General features: G+C 46.2%; 1 protein-coding gene across 3 annotated transcripts in view; it reads right to left on the bottom strand.

Moving 5' to 3' along the window:
- The window catches only part of CDH23 (cadherin related 23), a 3,939,560-nt gene that overhangs the window by 251,635 nt on the left and 3,670,907 nt on the right, over positions 1-17,018 (bottom strand). For all 3 annotated transcript variants that reach the window (XM_069610726.1, XM_069610725.1, XM_069610724.1), the window contains one exon: positions 16,672-16,791. In XM_069610726.1, the coding sequence (XP_069466827.1) occupies positions 16,672-16,791 (120 nt within the window). The remainder of the gene's footprint in view (positions 1-16,671; positions 16,792-17,018) is intronic.

Consider the following 17,018-nt stretch of genomic DNA (forward strand, 5'->3'; position numbering starts at 1 on the left):
TATTACTGAAGTTAGATGGAAAAGGAAATGATGATTTGAGGCCAAGGGAGAGGTCTGATGAGACGCAAAGGAGAGAGAAAGAGAAGGGGATGGAAGAAAGAGATGAAAGGACTAGAAAGAAAGATAGGCTAAGGCGAGAACAGCTACATTGTGAAGAGCAAGGAATACTGCTCAGTCGCACACAGTACGAAGCCTTTCAAAAGTACAGGCAGAACACGTTACTGTTAGCGGAAGAAAGGAGAGTGAACGAAAGGAAAGTAAAAATGCGGGAAGATGAGGAAAGTAGAAGGGCAAAAGAACATAGAAATGAATGGATGAGGGAAGTAGATAAGGCTAGAGAAGAAGGAAAGAAGCGAAAGGAAATAGACGAAGAAATAGAATGTAAGCACAGACAGAGGGCACGGGATCTTGAATATTTGGAGCGGGAAGTGATTAAACCCAATCCTACAGTAGAATGGGAAGACATAGAAGAATTCTTTCCTGCAAGAGATGCAGTACCAGGTACAAGCGGGACAAATATTGAAGATGACTTCGACACCAGAAGCATCGGTGAAACGATCGATAAAATATATGCTGAGATGGGGCTAGAGCAGATATCCGATGGGGGAAGGGAAGATGAGCGCTTAGAGAGCACTCAGCTATATGACACTGAGGATGTCACCCGAAGTAGTGTGAGCAGGGGACTGTCCCTAGACAGGCTGGAGATTGGGCAGAATGAAGAAGATGCAAGGAGTTGTGTAAACTGGGAGTATTCAGGATCTGACTCTGGTGGGGAACAGAGTATGTGGCGCATGAAGAAGGGAGACGTGCGAAAAACGGCTCCCAGGGGACCGAGGGGTATGATGGTCAGACGCTAGCGAGTCCACAAGCAGGGCACCGAAGTCTGCAGCGCAGTCCGGCCAACTTGAAGGAACACCCCCATGGTCAGAGGGGGGCTCAGCGCTTGCCTATGCAGACAGATTAAGGGCATTGCCAGGTAGATGGCAAGGCGGGAATGCCACCCCGGCGATAGACCGGAGAGCTACGGGAAAAGAGAAGGAGCACTGTGTAATCCAATTCCCGTTGCTAGAAAAGGGTGGAGCAAGACCACAATATATTCCATGGCCACACATGGACTGAGAGAACCTTAAAAACAAGCTTCCAATGCTATCATCGGGTGCCGGAAAGTGGATACACGAGTTAGAGAAAATGACGGGGGGTGTCACCTTAGCTATAGGGGACATTAAGGGCCTCCTAATTACCATACTTGGTGAAAGAGCAGATGATGTATGGAAACGGGCAGGCTATCCTAGGGTAACCCTAACTAACACCTCCCATGACGGAGCGCCATTTAATAACTGTAGGGCAGCAGTGTGGAAAGCGCTGCAAATGCTATATCCAGACACTTCTGATATGACTCGAAAAATGAAAGAGTCAGAGGACCCGTTGATTTATATCCAGAATTTTCAAGACCCGTGCATGCTCGAAACGCATGCGTCTTGGACGAAATCTATCCCGGTATTCTACCACATATTATGCCAAGGGTTGCCTGAACCGGTGCAGAAGCAGCTCAGAAAATTGGTAGGAGTAGAAGCAAAACCATGGGCCGAAATACAGTTGACAATCGCACACTACTGTAGATTGTTGCAAGAAAATAATTGGGAAAAGGAGGCAACTCGTAAGGGTGAGGAGGCGAAGCTGGTGCAAAAGAATCTCTCGAAGTATGCTCTCGAGGGAGCCATGCTCACCAGCCCAGCCGAACTAAGTGCACAACAAGCGACCAACCCATCACAGAATAATCAGGGTAACGCAGGATTTTACCCAAGAGGAAGGGGTTTTGGAGGAAGAGGATGGCAGAGTAATCAAGGAGGGTTTCGAGGTAACCAGGGAGGCTTTCAGAATAATCAAAATCGCTTTCAGAACACGCAGATGGGCAGTCCAGCTATGCCAGATGGGCAGATGGCCTGACTACGGCCAGCGTGTTGGCTGTGTGGAATGGCAGCACACGTGGCGCGCATGTGCAGAAGCCAAGGCATGTGGCAAAACAGCCAAGGGATGGGGGCAGGCATGGTGAATCAGCCTGCCGTCCCGCAACAGGGCGGTGCACAAAATTACACAGTGCAGCCGCAGGCATCAGGCATGCAGCAAGGTGCACAGCAAGTGGTTCAACCACTGAACATGGGGAACTTGCCGCAGGGACAACCCCAGCAGGCACCACCGCAAATGTCACAGGGCACTAGCTCCGGGGGGGGAGTTAACCCTGGGGCTGGGGGAAATCAACAAGTATACAGTGGGCCGAACTTATATATGAAATAGGACAGCTCACGGGAGACTGCTTGTGCTCTGTCCTATCAGTGACACCAGACCCTAACAACCAAGGGTGAATGTCACCATAGGGGGGAAAGAATATTCCTTCTTAGTTGACACGGGTGCAACGCAGTCGTGCATACGAGAGGGCAAATTTTCCTTGTCCGGCGAGGCTATAGATACTCAGAGTTTCACTGGAGCTCATAGAAGAGTTCCCTTTACAGACACAGCCAGTCTCAGTGGGAGAGCGCGAAATGAATGTACCCTTGTATTCATGTCAGACCTCAGTAAAAATTCTGGGCCGAGACCTGATGACTAAATTAAACATGACCATCTTGTTCACCGAGAATGGTATAGTGTGCTCCACTCCAGGAATGCATTATTGAAACGTGTGCGAAATGATCAGAGCATACTCAGGAAGTATAGCCATGAGAGCTGTACCGTTAGAACCAGAAGTCATTGCATATGGCGTGCGGGTGTTTATGGCGGGACTGCCAGGCCTCGCAGACAAAACTATGAGAACCCCTGATGAGTTTCTGTTCAGACCAAGTATACCCATGCACGAAGAGGAGGGGCAAGTATTTCCCTTAATGATATAATCTGCCGCAGTGCGAGGGAAAGTGGTATTGGTCGAAGGATATGATGACGAAGGCAGACAATGGTGTGCGATTATCGCCATCAAAGAAGGGTATCAATTGACTGACGTCACCAATGACGATCTGTTCGAAGAGCACCCTGACCTAGAGGTGACAAGGGTGGAAGTAAGTCTCACATTTTGGGTCAAAATGATCAGACGGTAGGTGCCACAGAGAATGATGCTGGCGCTGGTACGTCCAGAATACTTTGAGGACGACATGGCCCAAGTGCCTGCCGCGGTATGGACTACAGGGCCCTATGATGTAGGCCTCCTGAAGGGGGCAGGTGAAGTGAAAATTAAACTGAAACCAGGAGCAATTTTACCACAAGCGCGACAATATCCCATGTCCAGAGAGGCAGATGAAGGGATCGCAAAGACAATTTCTGCCATGATGGAGCAGGGCATCCTAGTGACGTCAGAATCACCTTGCAATACAGTGATTTACCCTGTCAAAAAATCAAAGGGAGGGTCCTGGCGTTAAATCCAAGATTTACAAGCATTAAACGATATAGTTGAAGCCGAGTTCCCTCTAGTCCCCAATCCATCCACAATACTGTGTAATATACCCACTGAGGCAAAATATTTCACGGTGATTGATTTGAAAAATGCATTTTTCTCAATTCGACTCCACCGTGTCTCTCCAGACCTGACGTCATTCACCTTCAGACAAATGCGCCTGAAAAGTACGAGTTTGCCACAGGGTCCCTGTCTATTTTCAACAGAGTCCTGCAAATGGACCTAGGCAATATTGCGGTGGACAGTGTTGTTTTGCACTGAAGAGATATGCAGGCGCGACTCTGTCCAGCTATTGACTATATTGGCTGAAAAGGGATACAAAGTTGGTAAGGAAAAATTGCAGTATTGTCAACAGGTGTTGTACATAGGGCAACTGATCTCTCATGAGGGGAAGAAGGTAACCCCAGAAAGGGCTGAAGCCATCATGAACACAGCCAAGCCGCGCACGTTAAAACAAATGCAGAGCTTCTTAGGCCTGTGCAATTATGTCACAGCATGGGTCTTTGACTACAGCTCGTATACCAAGCCCTTGCTTCAGGCTTTAAAGAAAGCCCAGGCAACAAAAGGAGAAATTGAATGGACTGAGGCAATGGAGAAAGGGTTTGCAGAACTCAAGGGGGCAATTTGTAAGGCCCCAGTTCTCAGGATTCCTAATTATGCAGAGGAATTCTACCTGTTCTCACACTCTGATGGTAATTTTATGATGTTAGTGCTCGCGCAGCAAACCTTTCTGGGGTACAAGCCCTTAGCATATTACATATTACAGTGGGAGTCTGGACCCGGTTATGAAGGGCCACTTCCTGTGCGAACAAAACCTAGCTGCTGCTGCATTTGCTATCGAAAAAGCGTCATCCATTGTGATTGGGTGCTCCATGACATTATATGTTGAACATTCGCTGTTCGCCATACTAGAGAAGCCAAAGGGCACACTGACATCTCAGAGAGCATCCGCCTATGAGGTGATTATCTCTAACCCATCGATCAAAATAGTTCGATGTAAAACTGTGAATCCTGCTACATTCATAGCTGAGCCAGGCACAGAGGGAGAACCTATACACGACTGTGCGAACTATCAGGAATTCTATGATGAGATCCCCAGGGTAAAGGAAAACGCCCTTGCAAGTGGAGAGATCATCTTTATTGACAGTTCTTCGAGAATCGACCAAGAAGACGGACAAAGGCATACAGGCGTCGCCGTGATAAAACACCTAGCGAATGGAGAGTTTCGAGTACTCATCTGTGCGCGAATACCCTCTCACTATTCTGCGCAAGCTGCCGAACTGCTGGCACTGATACTCACCATTGAGAATCATGCAGACCAGGAAGTAACTATGTACAGTGATTCAGCCTATGTGACGTCCACAGTACATACAGGTCCAGTGCGCTAGAAAAGCAGGGGCTACCTCCGAGCAGACGACACGCCAGTGCAACATACAGCCTTATTGTACAGGCTGAAAAAAGCACTACAGCTCCCAGTGGGCATAGCGGTCGTGAAATGCGCTGCTCATACCAAGGGGATGGATTTCGTGCCACGTGGAAATCATGAAGCGGGCATAGAAGCCAAGCGCATGGCATCCAAAACTGAAACAATCATGGATGTGGAGGTGGCACGTACCAATGAGAGGATGATGGTAGCGCGAGCCACACCAGAAGCCTATAGCAATATGGGGCAAATTCAGCTAATGGAGCTCCAGGGGGAGGCACCTCAGGAGGAGAAAAATGTGTAGAAGTGTTGAGGGTGTTCTTTAAACCCCTCTGACGGGTTGTGGAGGAAAGACAGCACTGTTAAACCAGTAATGCCCGTCACCCTTCTAAAAGTAGCGATAGAGCAACTGCACTACCCCATCCATATGACAAAAGAAAATCTTGCTGCAACGCTCGCAGAAGACTGGTTCACACGAATTTAGCAGAGCATGTTGCATTTTTCATGGTGAACTGCATAATCTGCCATCAATTCACCGCTGGGCACACATTAACAGTAGTGAGAGGGATCATCCCCAGAGCAAATGGACCATTCCAGCACTTGCATATCGGCTATGTTGACGTGATTCAAGTGTACAATGGGTACAGGTATTTAATTGTGGTGGTGTGTCCATTCTCTAGATGGATAGAAGCTGGTCCCTGTACACACCCAGACGCTACCTGTGCTGCCAAGTTCCTAGTGAGGGAGGTGTTCCCTAGGTAGGGGGTGTGTGAAGTAATGAGATCAGATAACAGGGCTCACTTTGTAAATTCAGTTTTCAAACAGATTAGTTTGTTGTTTGGTATAAAGCACATGTTCTCGTCAGCGTTTCATCCTGAGGGGAACAGGATATATGAACGGATCAACGGCTTGCTTAAGGAGAGGATAGCCAAGTTAAAGCTCACATTAAAGAAGAGATGGCTGCACTGTCTACCATTGGCATTGTATGCACTTTGGAACCAACCAGGCTCCGACCATCATCTCATGCCGCATGAGATAGTTACAGGCAGAAGGATGAGGACCCCTCTTACCCCCCGAGATAGAGCTAGATGTGATGCCCAGCCGACTAGAGAGGTTCTGGGAACAGAGATGCAAAAGTACTTTGACTGTATGACATCCAGTGCCTCTGTCATTACAGGCCAGCTGCAGCGACGGCGAAAAGGGGATGGCGCAGCACGAAACACAGCAGGAAGTGCTGAAGCATACACCGAGCAAGGTCTACATGCACCCCTTGTCTTCCCTGGTGACAGCATGCTTGTGAAGAATTTTACCAGGAAAAGGTGGGACGAGCCAAGATTTAATGGCCCTTTCATCGAAGAGGACTGCACCCCCTCCGCTGTCATGCTCCAGGGCAGAAGGGCATGGATCTTCCTAAATGACATTAAACCCTATATAGGAGAGAGCCCTCCTGCTGCATCCCACTGCACAGAAACCGCAGATAACGGGGAAGAACCTCAGCACGTGCTGACAATATCCATGGCGAGGAAGAAGGACGCATGAGCAGAAATCCAAGACAAAGAACCCGGATGCAAGTTGTGGCATAAAACTGGACAGGTTCCCCAAGCAAAGGGGGAATAAGGACATAACGAACACTCTGTACATCCCAGTTGCAGGGTAAAGAGAAGCACATCCAAAGCCAAAACAACAGTGATAAAATGAACTTTCGAAAGCACGACATGCTCAATTAGTACAAAGAATGAAGACTCTAATAGACTGCAAATAAGACCTTGCCTGAGAGTGTAACACAGTATCCTGAAGCAATCGGTATTGAGACTTTGTCCACAGAACTTATGGTATCCCCCAGTAGAAAACATCACATAGGTTGTGCTTTCCTGTTTCTGGCTAGTATTAGAGACATATCCATCACTTGTAGGGAGAGTTACCAGCATCACAGACTTTATTCAAGGTCCGGCCAACAAGAAAATAATCTGGCAACTACTGACTGTCATCACGGAAGCTTTCATTGCACAGCCCGAGTACAGTGATAAGGGTACAGAAGCTTCCACCACAAGTGATCATTGATGAACTGACATACACACTCTTCTTCCGCATCATAGAGGAATGCCCAGGACTTGTCGGGAGAACCACAGATACCTTAACCTTTATCAGAGATCCAAGAAACAACGAATTCCTAAACCGAGTGTGGTACAAACTGAACTACGTGGTCGCAATTCACGCAGCAGGAAAGTGTAAAGAATGTTCACGTCACAAGAAAGGCCTGTGATCTAGAGACCAGAAAATCAGAGCGAATGTCGTTGTCACCAGAAGACAGCAGATATGCATACCATGTCTTCTTTCACCTCATTGAGAACTTTCCTGAACTAGTGGGTAGACCCAGCAATGTTGACGTACCCACATTCCTCAGAGACCCAGTAAAGAACACACCATTAAACAAGCTCCTGGGAGCCATCACAGCGCAACTGAGAAGTAATTATGTTCATCAACTGCTGAGGAGAGCCTTGTGAAGAAGAGATCCCAATAAACTTTCTGCCGTGGAGCAGATCGAGGAGAGAGACACTGTTCTTCAACTTGTCGCTGAGAGTCCGAGTGAAAGGAGCGGACACAAGAACTTCACCATCTTATTTTAATTTTTCTGCATTTTTCTCATTTGTTCCCATTTTTTCATATGTTCAATTTTATTTTTACTTTTGTTTTTATTTTTGCAACATTCTATTTTTGTGTGATGTTTAGCAGTTCCATCCTTTCCTTCTTTCGCATTGAGCACGTTCCAGCATGCCCTCAGGACCAAGACAAATTCGAGGCGTGCATTGGGACCTCACCTATTATTGATATGTATAATGAATGTGATGTACCAAAGATGCTAGCCTAACCATTTTCCATAATCTAGCACAGGAACTGTACTGAGTACCTAGAAACTACCGTCGTCACTTACGTGAGGGGGGACATTTGGAGAAGCACTCGTCCCTCTAATAGTAACAAACTCTAGAAATATGAGACCAGAGCAAAAGAAGGAATAAATAATTGACTATGAACTCATTCAAAATTGGGGCCCAGAACAGTAACTTGGTTTTAACCCCAACAGAAGGGCGGCCCCACTTCCCTGGAAGAAAATGCTGCAAATTGTCGTTCCGAATGATTGTGTGTATATGTATAGTTATTATTATTGTTTTTCTGTCTTTAACAGTCAGAACTGCTTTCTTTATTGGTGCACAAAGTGTCCTGATCTCAGTGCACCCACCAGATAATGAACATCTAGGGCCTACAAAAGCACCAAGACCCTATATAGTCATTCCAGTCCCAAGAAAACCTGATGATAAAAGTAACAAACGCAATTTAAATGTAATGAGCAATGATGTAGACACATTTGAGGTAACAAATGAAGAGAAAAGCTGGAGACAGGGTCAGCACGGAATGAATGAAAACACTGCACTGATCACTGCACGCACCCACACACAGGATGCACACAGACAAGGGCAAGTGTCAATCGCTACAGGGCCTCCAACGAAAGCAGCAGAGAAGAGGAGACTGCATGCCGAACAAACTATTCCAGAAAACAGTGGAAGTACTCAAGAGGAGCGAAGTGAACCACTAGAGAGAGAGGGCATAGCAAAATCCCTCAAAAGAACAGAAGTAGCCACAAAGGAATTCACAGATAAAACACAAATGCTGATAGACTATTTGTTCCCATTCATAGTCAGAGCAAAGAAGCTGCACAAGGAGCTAGAACATAGAACTGCAGAGACTATAACGACAAACATGCCAGCTCGAGTACTGCAAACAAGAACCAGATCTATAACTCAGCCTCACGCTGAGGAGATGGCGAGCCAATGGCGGCCAGAGAACCACGATGAAAACCAACAAGAGGAGAGGAAGAGAAACACAAAACCTTCTCCTACCATAGCGAGGCAGCCTGCTCCACCGAGACACCCAGAGAGGAAAAGCAGCACAGACGCATTTAGAGACATAGTCATAGCAAACTACAGAAGAACGCTGAGAATCAAGAGAAGCCCACACGAAGATAACAATGAACTTAATGATTACCTGGACAGCACATCCCATCTCGGAAACAACATATGTACCAGCACATGAAGGAAGTAGGACGAAGGCAGTCGGAAGGGGAATGCTTCGTCTGTGCTCTCCTACCATACAGCATGGGAAAATCCAAGATCTTCGTGGCTGTAGAAATTGATGTCCCTACAGCACACTGTATGTCACATGTAGCAATGTCCAACACCAGAGGACAATTTATGGGAAGAGATGCCTCGCTGATATGGGCCAACGAAAAGGATTACCCGGATGAAGATGGCTACGTCCAGGACATTAAAACCAGAAACCGAGCGCACCCCAGAAATCATGTGATCAGGTATGAGAACCCTGGCATCAAAGGATCAGGGATACGATGGGAAGTTAACCCGAGACTGAACGTTCAAGGGAAGACTGCAGAAGAGGCTCAAATCTGGAAGAACAGAGGCCAAATGCAGATCTGGGGATCAGTGGTCTCCTCAGATGGATGGGAGGACGGAGTAGTAATCTGCTGAGCGTGGATGGTCCTTGGAGCCTGCAAGGAAGCAATAGAGAATTTGCAGAGGTTATGCAAACCTCTGTGGCCAAAGCTAATAAAGCTACTAACTTGGGTCAATGACAGAGGGGAACCCCTGCAGATAGTGCCACTGGAGAGCCCGAAACTATGTTTCAGAAAAAATGGCACAAGGAATATGGGAGAGAATCAAAACTGTGGAAGAATCTTTGAAGCCCCAGGAATGACACAAGAAACCGCAGTTATTATGGACCATTACTGGGCGAGTGGATCCAAGGCATACATAAGGTTGCTGAAATACTGGGGAGGCATATGCACACTAGTGAACGTCCACGTTCCCGTGCTAGTGATCCCTAAGAATGACCTGAAGTTGGACAGTTTCCCGAAAGCAGATGCTCATCTAAGAAGTAGGAGATCTGTGGAACTGGTATCCAGGACGAAGAGGGAAAATTACTTTTCTCCCAAATCAGAAGAGGCATTCCATGCAATCCCGTACGAACATAGGCTGTTCAGCCTCACCTGAACAGTATTCACAACACTACTCTTGCCCCACATCCAAGTTGGAGTGAATACTAAATGGTTGCAGATAACCAGATGGGAGTTATTGCAGACCATCAATACCACTATAAAAGGATTCAACGCGATCAAAGAAGAGCTGAGAGCAATCAGACTGATGACCCTCCAAAAGAGATATGTGCTTGACATGATCACTGCAATGGATGGAGGTGTTTGTGCAAAAATCGGAGAATCATGTTGCACATTCGTAGCATCACACGATGAAGAAAACGGAACCCTAACAGAGGCCATAAGCATGTTGACAAGCCTGAAAAACCAGATGATCGATATAAGTGATGAAGTGGACGATGACAGCTGGTTTGGAGACCTATTCTCGTGGGTCCCTCAATGGATGGCAGATATATTCAAGTTTCTGGGAGCTCTACTAGCAATGGTATTGCTATGATTCTGTGTTATCAAGATAATCATTATACAGTGCCAGAGAACTGCGAAGAAAGCCATAGGGATGAAAATAATGGTTGATGTCGAGCCAGAGTGGAAGCCCAGAGACCTAACTGATGAAGAAATAAGAGACTTTGTGAAAGCCAACAAATTTGCGCCAGAGGGAACAAGGTTCACATACCCTAAGAAACGAAGAAGGTATGAAGGAAAGTGGATCTACTTCAGCCCAAATGGACAATCTCAGCAAATGACATGGAACAAAGACGAACATGTGAAAACAGCAGAACGTTTGAAGGGAGTGATAAAAATATGGACTCCAAAGGCTCACACATTCACACCATCATGTACAAATGCTGAAGACGATGAGCAGGACACCGAAGAATCAAAAGAAATGAATGCAAAGGAGGTTGCAGAAGTGGTCGATGAACCGACCAGAGGGGGAGTGTAGAGGAGGTCCCAGACATGGCCTGCACCCTTTCCCCTCATTTCAAGGTACCAGGAGCATACTCGCCAAGGTATGTGATGTATGAAGAGCAAATTAACCTACAAAGAGCTGCACTGGGACTCTGCCCAGTATACATCAGAAGATCCATACCGGTTGAAGCACCCATAACCAGACAACACTGGGCAGCATGGTACCCTATCAGACAGCCATACCAGCCGCTGATACGAAATGAGGAGTACCTACATGGTCCATGAAGAGACCCCAAAAGCCTTAATGGAAGGCCAGTGGAAATGACACAAGGGCCTCAACAGACTCGTGAATGAACAAAAGCAGTTATCGAAGACAAGCACGCCAGTGCGAGTAACTACGAAAATAAATGAAATGGACATAGAGAAGAGACAATGTAAAATGTAAGGAAACAGTGCTACGAGACAAGATGGAAGCAACCGACCTGTTAAACGTGTGTAAATAGGCTTGAAACGCAAGATGCTAAGAAATCAATACTGCTTGCAATGCTTAGTAGAAGATAGAGTGGCAAGCGCCAACCATATTGACTCTATTTTGTAAATGCAGCAATGTACCCAGGCGGCCAGAGGCCTGAAAGGCCAAGTTTCGAAACCCAGCCAAAGGCAAGAGAAAGAGCGGAATCGAAACTCAACAAAGAGTGGCTCATGCCTAGGAAATCAAGGTCAGCCAGAGAAGGGGAGGAGAGCGTCAGCTCACAAGACTCCAACTTCAGAGCATACCAGCCTGCCTCATGAAGGTCAAGATAAGGGGGGCCCATGCAGGTGGCTAGGCTGACACAGAATTAAATGCACCAAAAGCTGGAAACTGAAGCAGATTCATGGTGAACTAACACATGAACAGCCAGGCGCCAAGAAGTACCATCGCCTGATGTCATCTAGGACCCGAGGATGCCATAACTTTTCCCAATAAGAAACTACAGTTTCGGGGCCATCCTTAGCCAACTAATTGACACATCGCCCTAAAGCACTGATTGATGGAAGGGAGGCAGGGTGAAACTTGGGACAGTAGGCACAGGGGTGTCCATTCTGCATGCTGCTAATTATAAGTGGAAATTTATGTCTAGGGGTGTAACCTGCTCAATCACAATCGACCAAGTTATCTGGAGTCCTATAGACACTGTAACCAATAGGACGTCGTAGATGTAGTGACGGCTATCACGTGTGATGTAAGGGGATGGGCGTAGACGCCCACCCGATAAGAGTTATCCAATCTGCATGCCCTATTATCCTATACAGATATAACACCTATACTTAAGTTACCTTTCCTAACCAATTATATTGCATGATGATTTTTGTATAGAATTAGACGTCAGTGATGACAAGCTTAGCCTATAACAATGACTGTTCAACTGAAGTTCGAGGAAGTCGTAGCGAGACAGGTGATCGCAATGCTGCTGATTTCCATTTGTTTCTCTGTTTGATGTAATTGTCATTAAACTGACTTCCCTTTGCCAACTTACTGAGTCCTCATTATTGAGTCGTGTTGGAGTAAGTGAATCCTGCACCCTCTTCCTCACATGGTGCAGCTATCTTGTCTTACAAGTTCTAGAGGGTGAGCGCTGACCTATGGGCCCGTCAGTGATTTCCTCTCTTCCAGAACACCCTCTTCCTGCTCCCACCTGTGAGGCTAAAAACCTCGGGTCATCTTCGACTCCACACTCTCCTTCTCTCCTCACATCTCTGACGTCTCTAAGAAGTCACACTACTAGCTGCACCTCCTCAGAGGTATTCTCTCTTCCCTCGCTTTCCCCAGAAGCTCACTGTCTCCAGAGCTTTGGTTCTCTCTAGGCTGGATTACTGCAATAGCCTCTTGCTAAATCTTCCTGCCTCTACTCTCCACCCTCTGCAACTCATCCAAAACAGGACTGCAAGACTTGTACTTGGCCTCAAGCCCAGGGATCGTATCTCTCCAGGACTGAAATCTCTGCGCTGGCTCCCAGTGGCGGCGAGGATTAAGTTCAAAATCCTCTGCATTGTCCACAAGGCCTTCTGGGGCTTGGGACCTCAATACCTTCAACTCTCTCTTCCTAAATATCTTCCTTCACGAGCTCTTCGCTCATCCGCCTACAACTCCCTCAGGGTTAGTCGCTTCTCCAAGCAGCGAGTTGGTGGTAGATCTCTTTCCTCTGCCGGGGCCTTCCTCTGGAACAGCCTCCATGCCTCTCTGAAACTTGAGGAGAACCATTTCCGGTTCCAGAAGGACCTCAAGACCTTCCTCTCTGCTACTGCTTTCTCTCCTCCTCTCCCCTGCTGATCTCCTGGCAGAATCTGAAACTGCACTGGTTACCTGGTTACCCTCTGATCTCGGGCCTAGGTCCCCTCCCCACCAGTTGCACACCTGCACTGCCCCCCTGTCAACCCTTGCACTCGGGGACTGTTTCTGTATCCCTCCAGCCCCTACTAGCACTTGACACCCGATGTCTGCACTTACCCTTGCACTTGCCACCTGCCGGCTGCACTCTTATTTATTATTTATTGTCTTTATTTATTTTACTGTTATCCTTTGTACTGCACTGCCCCATCCCTTCCCCTAACACTTTTCCCCTTGCCCCTCCCCTGCACTTGTGCGATCTAAATGGTCACCAGGCCTAGTAGCATTGCTGTCTCTGTCTTCTCTCTGTTTCCCTTACCTTGCCTCGTCGCGCCTTGAAACACTTGTGTATAGGCGCGTTATAAATGTCATATCATTTGGTTGGAGATGCTAAAAGCCCTGTGGATTCAGCCAGTTCTTGGAAAAACAGGCAGACTCCATAGGAATTATTCTTAATGCCACCCGCTGGGCATGGTTGGTGGCACTCAAGATTGTTTTAATGAAAGTGGTTTAAACAGGCACAGAAACCAAGGACCACCCACTCCAGACACAAGGTTCATGCCTGCGTTACGCCCTTTCAATAAAACTGGTCTAAGAGCAATTAGAGCAAATGCATGTGATTGTGATCACAGTATTTCCGTCTCCCTAATAAATATGCAGGAATTAGTCATCAGCTGTGCCTCTGTGTTAGGAAAACATTTGTTTGCAACTTTCCCTTAATAGTTTTCTGTTGTACCCCATTCTTTTTTTTAATCCTGACTGAACTTTTTGAAGGAAAGGAAAGTCTTTTGCTTCACTTCATTTGTTATGAGGAAACTGACTAGTCCTTTAGACTTAGTACTGAGAAACTTTTTTTCTCTTTTGCATTCTTGTATTTTTACATTGCTGACAACACCTTACAGTGTAGAACAATAGGGATATTTTTGAATCTCCCTAAACTTTTACAATTGGGAATTTTGGTTACTTGTATATGTGCCTAAAAACAAGCTGGTTGCAGCAGCTTACCTTTTAACAATTATTTATGTATTTTTGACGTGAACATTCACATTTACCGTTTCTAGCTACTAAACGTGGCTAGTGCCCTAAAATGGACATGCCATGAGATTTGTGCATATTCTTTGCCATATTGTAGTGTGGCCTTCTTCCTGCCTTCTCGGGTCAGGAAGTCCCATATAAGGTAATGCAGTTGCCCCAGAAAGCCACATCCCTGGTGTCAGAAAGTCTGCTGCTGGGGTGGATGTGAAACCAGTAGTTGCCCCTGATTGGGCAACGACTGGCTATTTGAATTGTGCAGTTCCTTTCCATTGGTGGGCTTCGACTTGCTTTCAGCTCCAGTTTTGGATAAGAGGAGAACTCCTGCAGCCATTCTTCAGATCTACGTCACCCAAGAATCCTTCAAAGAAGAACAGCCCATTGATGACCCAGGATGATTTCTGCAGTGGACCAGCATCCTCTGCAGTGATTGGTCCGGTGAAGCCCGTTTTTTCTTCCTCATCTCAGAAGACCCTCATTGGTGCTTCAACCCTTGTATTAGTGGGAGTAACTAGTTTCAATGTCTTCTCGAGGATGCATGCTCCAAAGAGCTTTTGGAAGTGTCCCTACACTCTGGAGTGGACTGACAAGCTCTCTCGTAGGCTACCTGGCTAGAATCACCACTGTTCTGTGATCACCGGATGGAAGACCGCACTCCCAGGAACCCCAGATGGTTCATTGTGTCGCCTGAGAAAATCAGAGTCAGGGGGGTAAGTAATCATACCTGTTCCTCTCCAACCAATGTCCCTCAAAAGATAACATTGGATGCAAAGCCCTTTGTCTCCTATCTCCCTCTTACTTACCTTTTGTCATCAAACATGGGTCAAGTATCCTGCTCCTGGGTTAGCGTTGTGTCTGAAAGAGAGAGGAGAACTTACCTTTCTTCTGACAAATCGTTATTGAACTTTGAAATAGCTTTGAACTGTTTTACATCTCCACCCCAAGCCCACTGCATCCCTATAGAGAATGCCTTCCCTGAGAAATCTTGTACTGGAACCTGTCGCTTTTGGGACCTAGCCCCCACACATCTTAGGGCTGGACTTCTTAAGTAAAGGGAATTGTACTTGTAACAGGTTTTAATTATTTTACCTTCATAGGAGTACTTACCTGTTTCACCTGGTTAGTTATTGAGTGATGTATTTGTAAGTGAACCTACTGGTGAATGTATATTTTTGTCTTGTATCGGTTTGCGTGATATTGTTACCGGCTAGTTTCATTTCTTGGTGTTTCTGAAAGGCCTAAATAAATACCTGTATTTTTATAACAAACTGTTTAAGCTTAATTATTGTGTGTTATTCTATGTGCACTCATTAGGAACTCATTGTTCCTCAAGTAAACGCCTTTGCATTAAAGCGCTATATAAATCTAAATAAATCTAAATAAATACAAATTAGGGACTCTGAACACACTCACACCTTCCTGAGGCTAAGCCTTGACTGCTCGCCACACTAGCTTGATTGGGTTTTGGCTAAACTGTCAGTCTCCCGGGTTCACCATAACTAGGGTGGTCTCCTGAAATCTGCCCACCAGTATTGATTTTGGAAACCCATCTTAACATGGCAGATTAATGTGTGGGTATGGTTCACATATAGCTTTGGTGATGGATGGCTTTAGTCACCAGGCAGAAGGACTCATAATCATCAGTCTGGGTCATTCTCATGTTTCCAACATGCAATGACATTGGATTTCTCCCCTTTTCATGGCATGGAAACAGGTGCATTGGAAATGTGCTCATGAGTGTAGCCCAACTGCAAGGCAGCACGTTGAGACCAGAACAGCACACCACGGTTAGGATTTACCAGTGCGATTTGTGCCTTTTCTTGTTTAAACCATTAGATAAGTATGAGATGTGGATGATGAAGATTGTGATGTTTCTTTACTGCCTTTGCTGCAATGTTGACCTTCTAGCTAGAGGTCGAGGTTGGTGTCCTCCATGTACAATTAAACAAGAAACTTGTTTAATTCAATACCTTGGGTCTGTAGCTGTAGTAAGGGCAGCTTTAGGTACTCTCACCTTTCCAATCACTCACCATTCACACCTCCTTTGGACTATAGCCATAGACCCATCTATCATTACCTGTACAGAAGGCTGTGCCTGCAGCAATGCATCGTTAAATGCAGAAGACAAACACACACCAATGCCGAGCAGGGCTTTGTGGCAGCTGGGGAATGGGCGTTATGTCCCAAGCAATGTATTCAAATAAACAAAAGGAATCTGCATGAGATAACTCAGTAAGATGTGGAATGCTACCAGCAGCACCCGGGTTCGAATCACCAGTAGGGGAGAAGTCTGCTGTCCTACAATGTTGAAAAGGGTGACCAAGAGTTCCCCTGAAAAGTAGGGGAATGCTTACCTTTTAGCTCCTGTCCACTTCAACCTCTGAAAGAAATACACACATTTTGGACAGTAGTGTGGAATTCTTGTTGGAGACAAGATCTGCACAGTCAATACAAGTGGTGCACAAATGCTAGTCCGTCAACACCAAGATCCATGCACTCACCTGCACAGAGTTCTCTCGACGGTTACTGGCAATGTCTCCCGGGTTGTCCCTAGCGATGGCAGTCAACGTATAATGATCTTTCGTCTCTCGATCCAAGGCTGCCATAATGTAAATATCCCCCTGAATAAAAGAGAGAAACATCAGAATTCAGCAATGCTGGCTATACTAGGTTATTTGCTAGTTTGCATTAAAATGCTTTGATACCTTATGTTTTGCTTCAACATTAATTGCACTTCTAGTGGCGATAAAAACAATGAACAGCAAAGTGACTGAATGTAGTTTTTCCACACAAGAACGAATAAATATCTGACTGCATGTAGAATTTCTACACACGAACAAATTACCTA

Source organism: Ambystoma mexicanum, chromosome 8 (genome assembly GCF_040938575.1).
Source record: "Ambystoma mexicanum isolate Mex_15411 chromosome 8, UKY_AmexF1_1, whole genome shotgun sequence".
NCBI lineage: Eukaryota > Metazoa > Chordata > Amphibia > Caudata > Ambystomatidae > Ambystoma > Ambystoma mexicanum.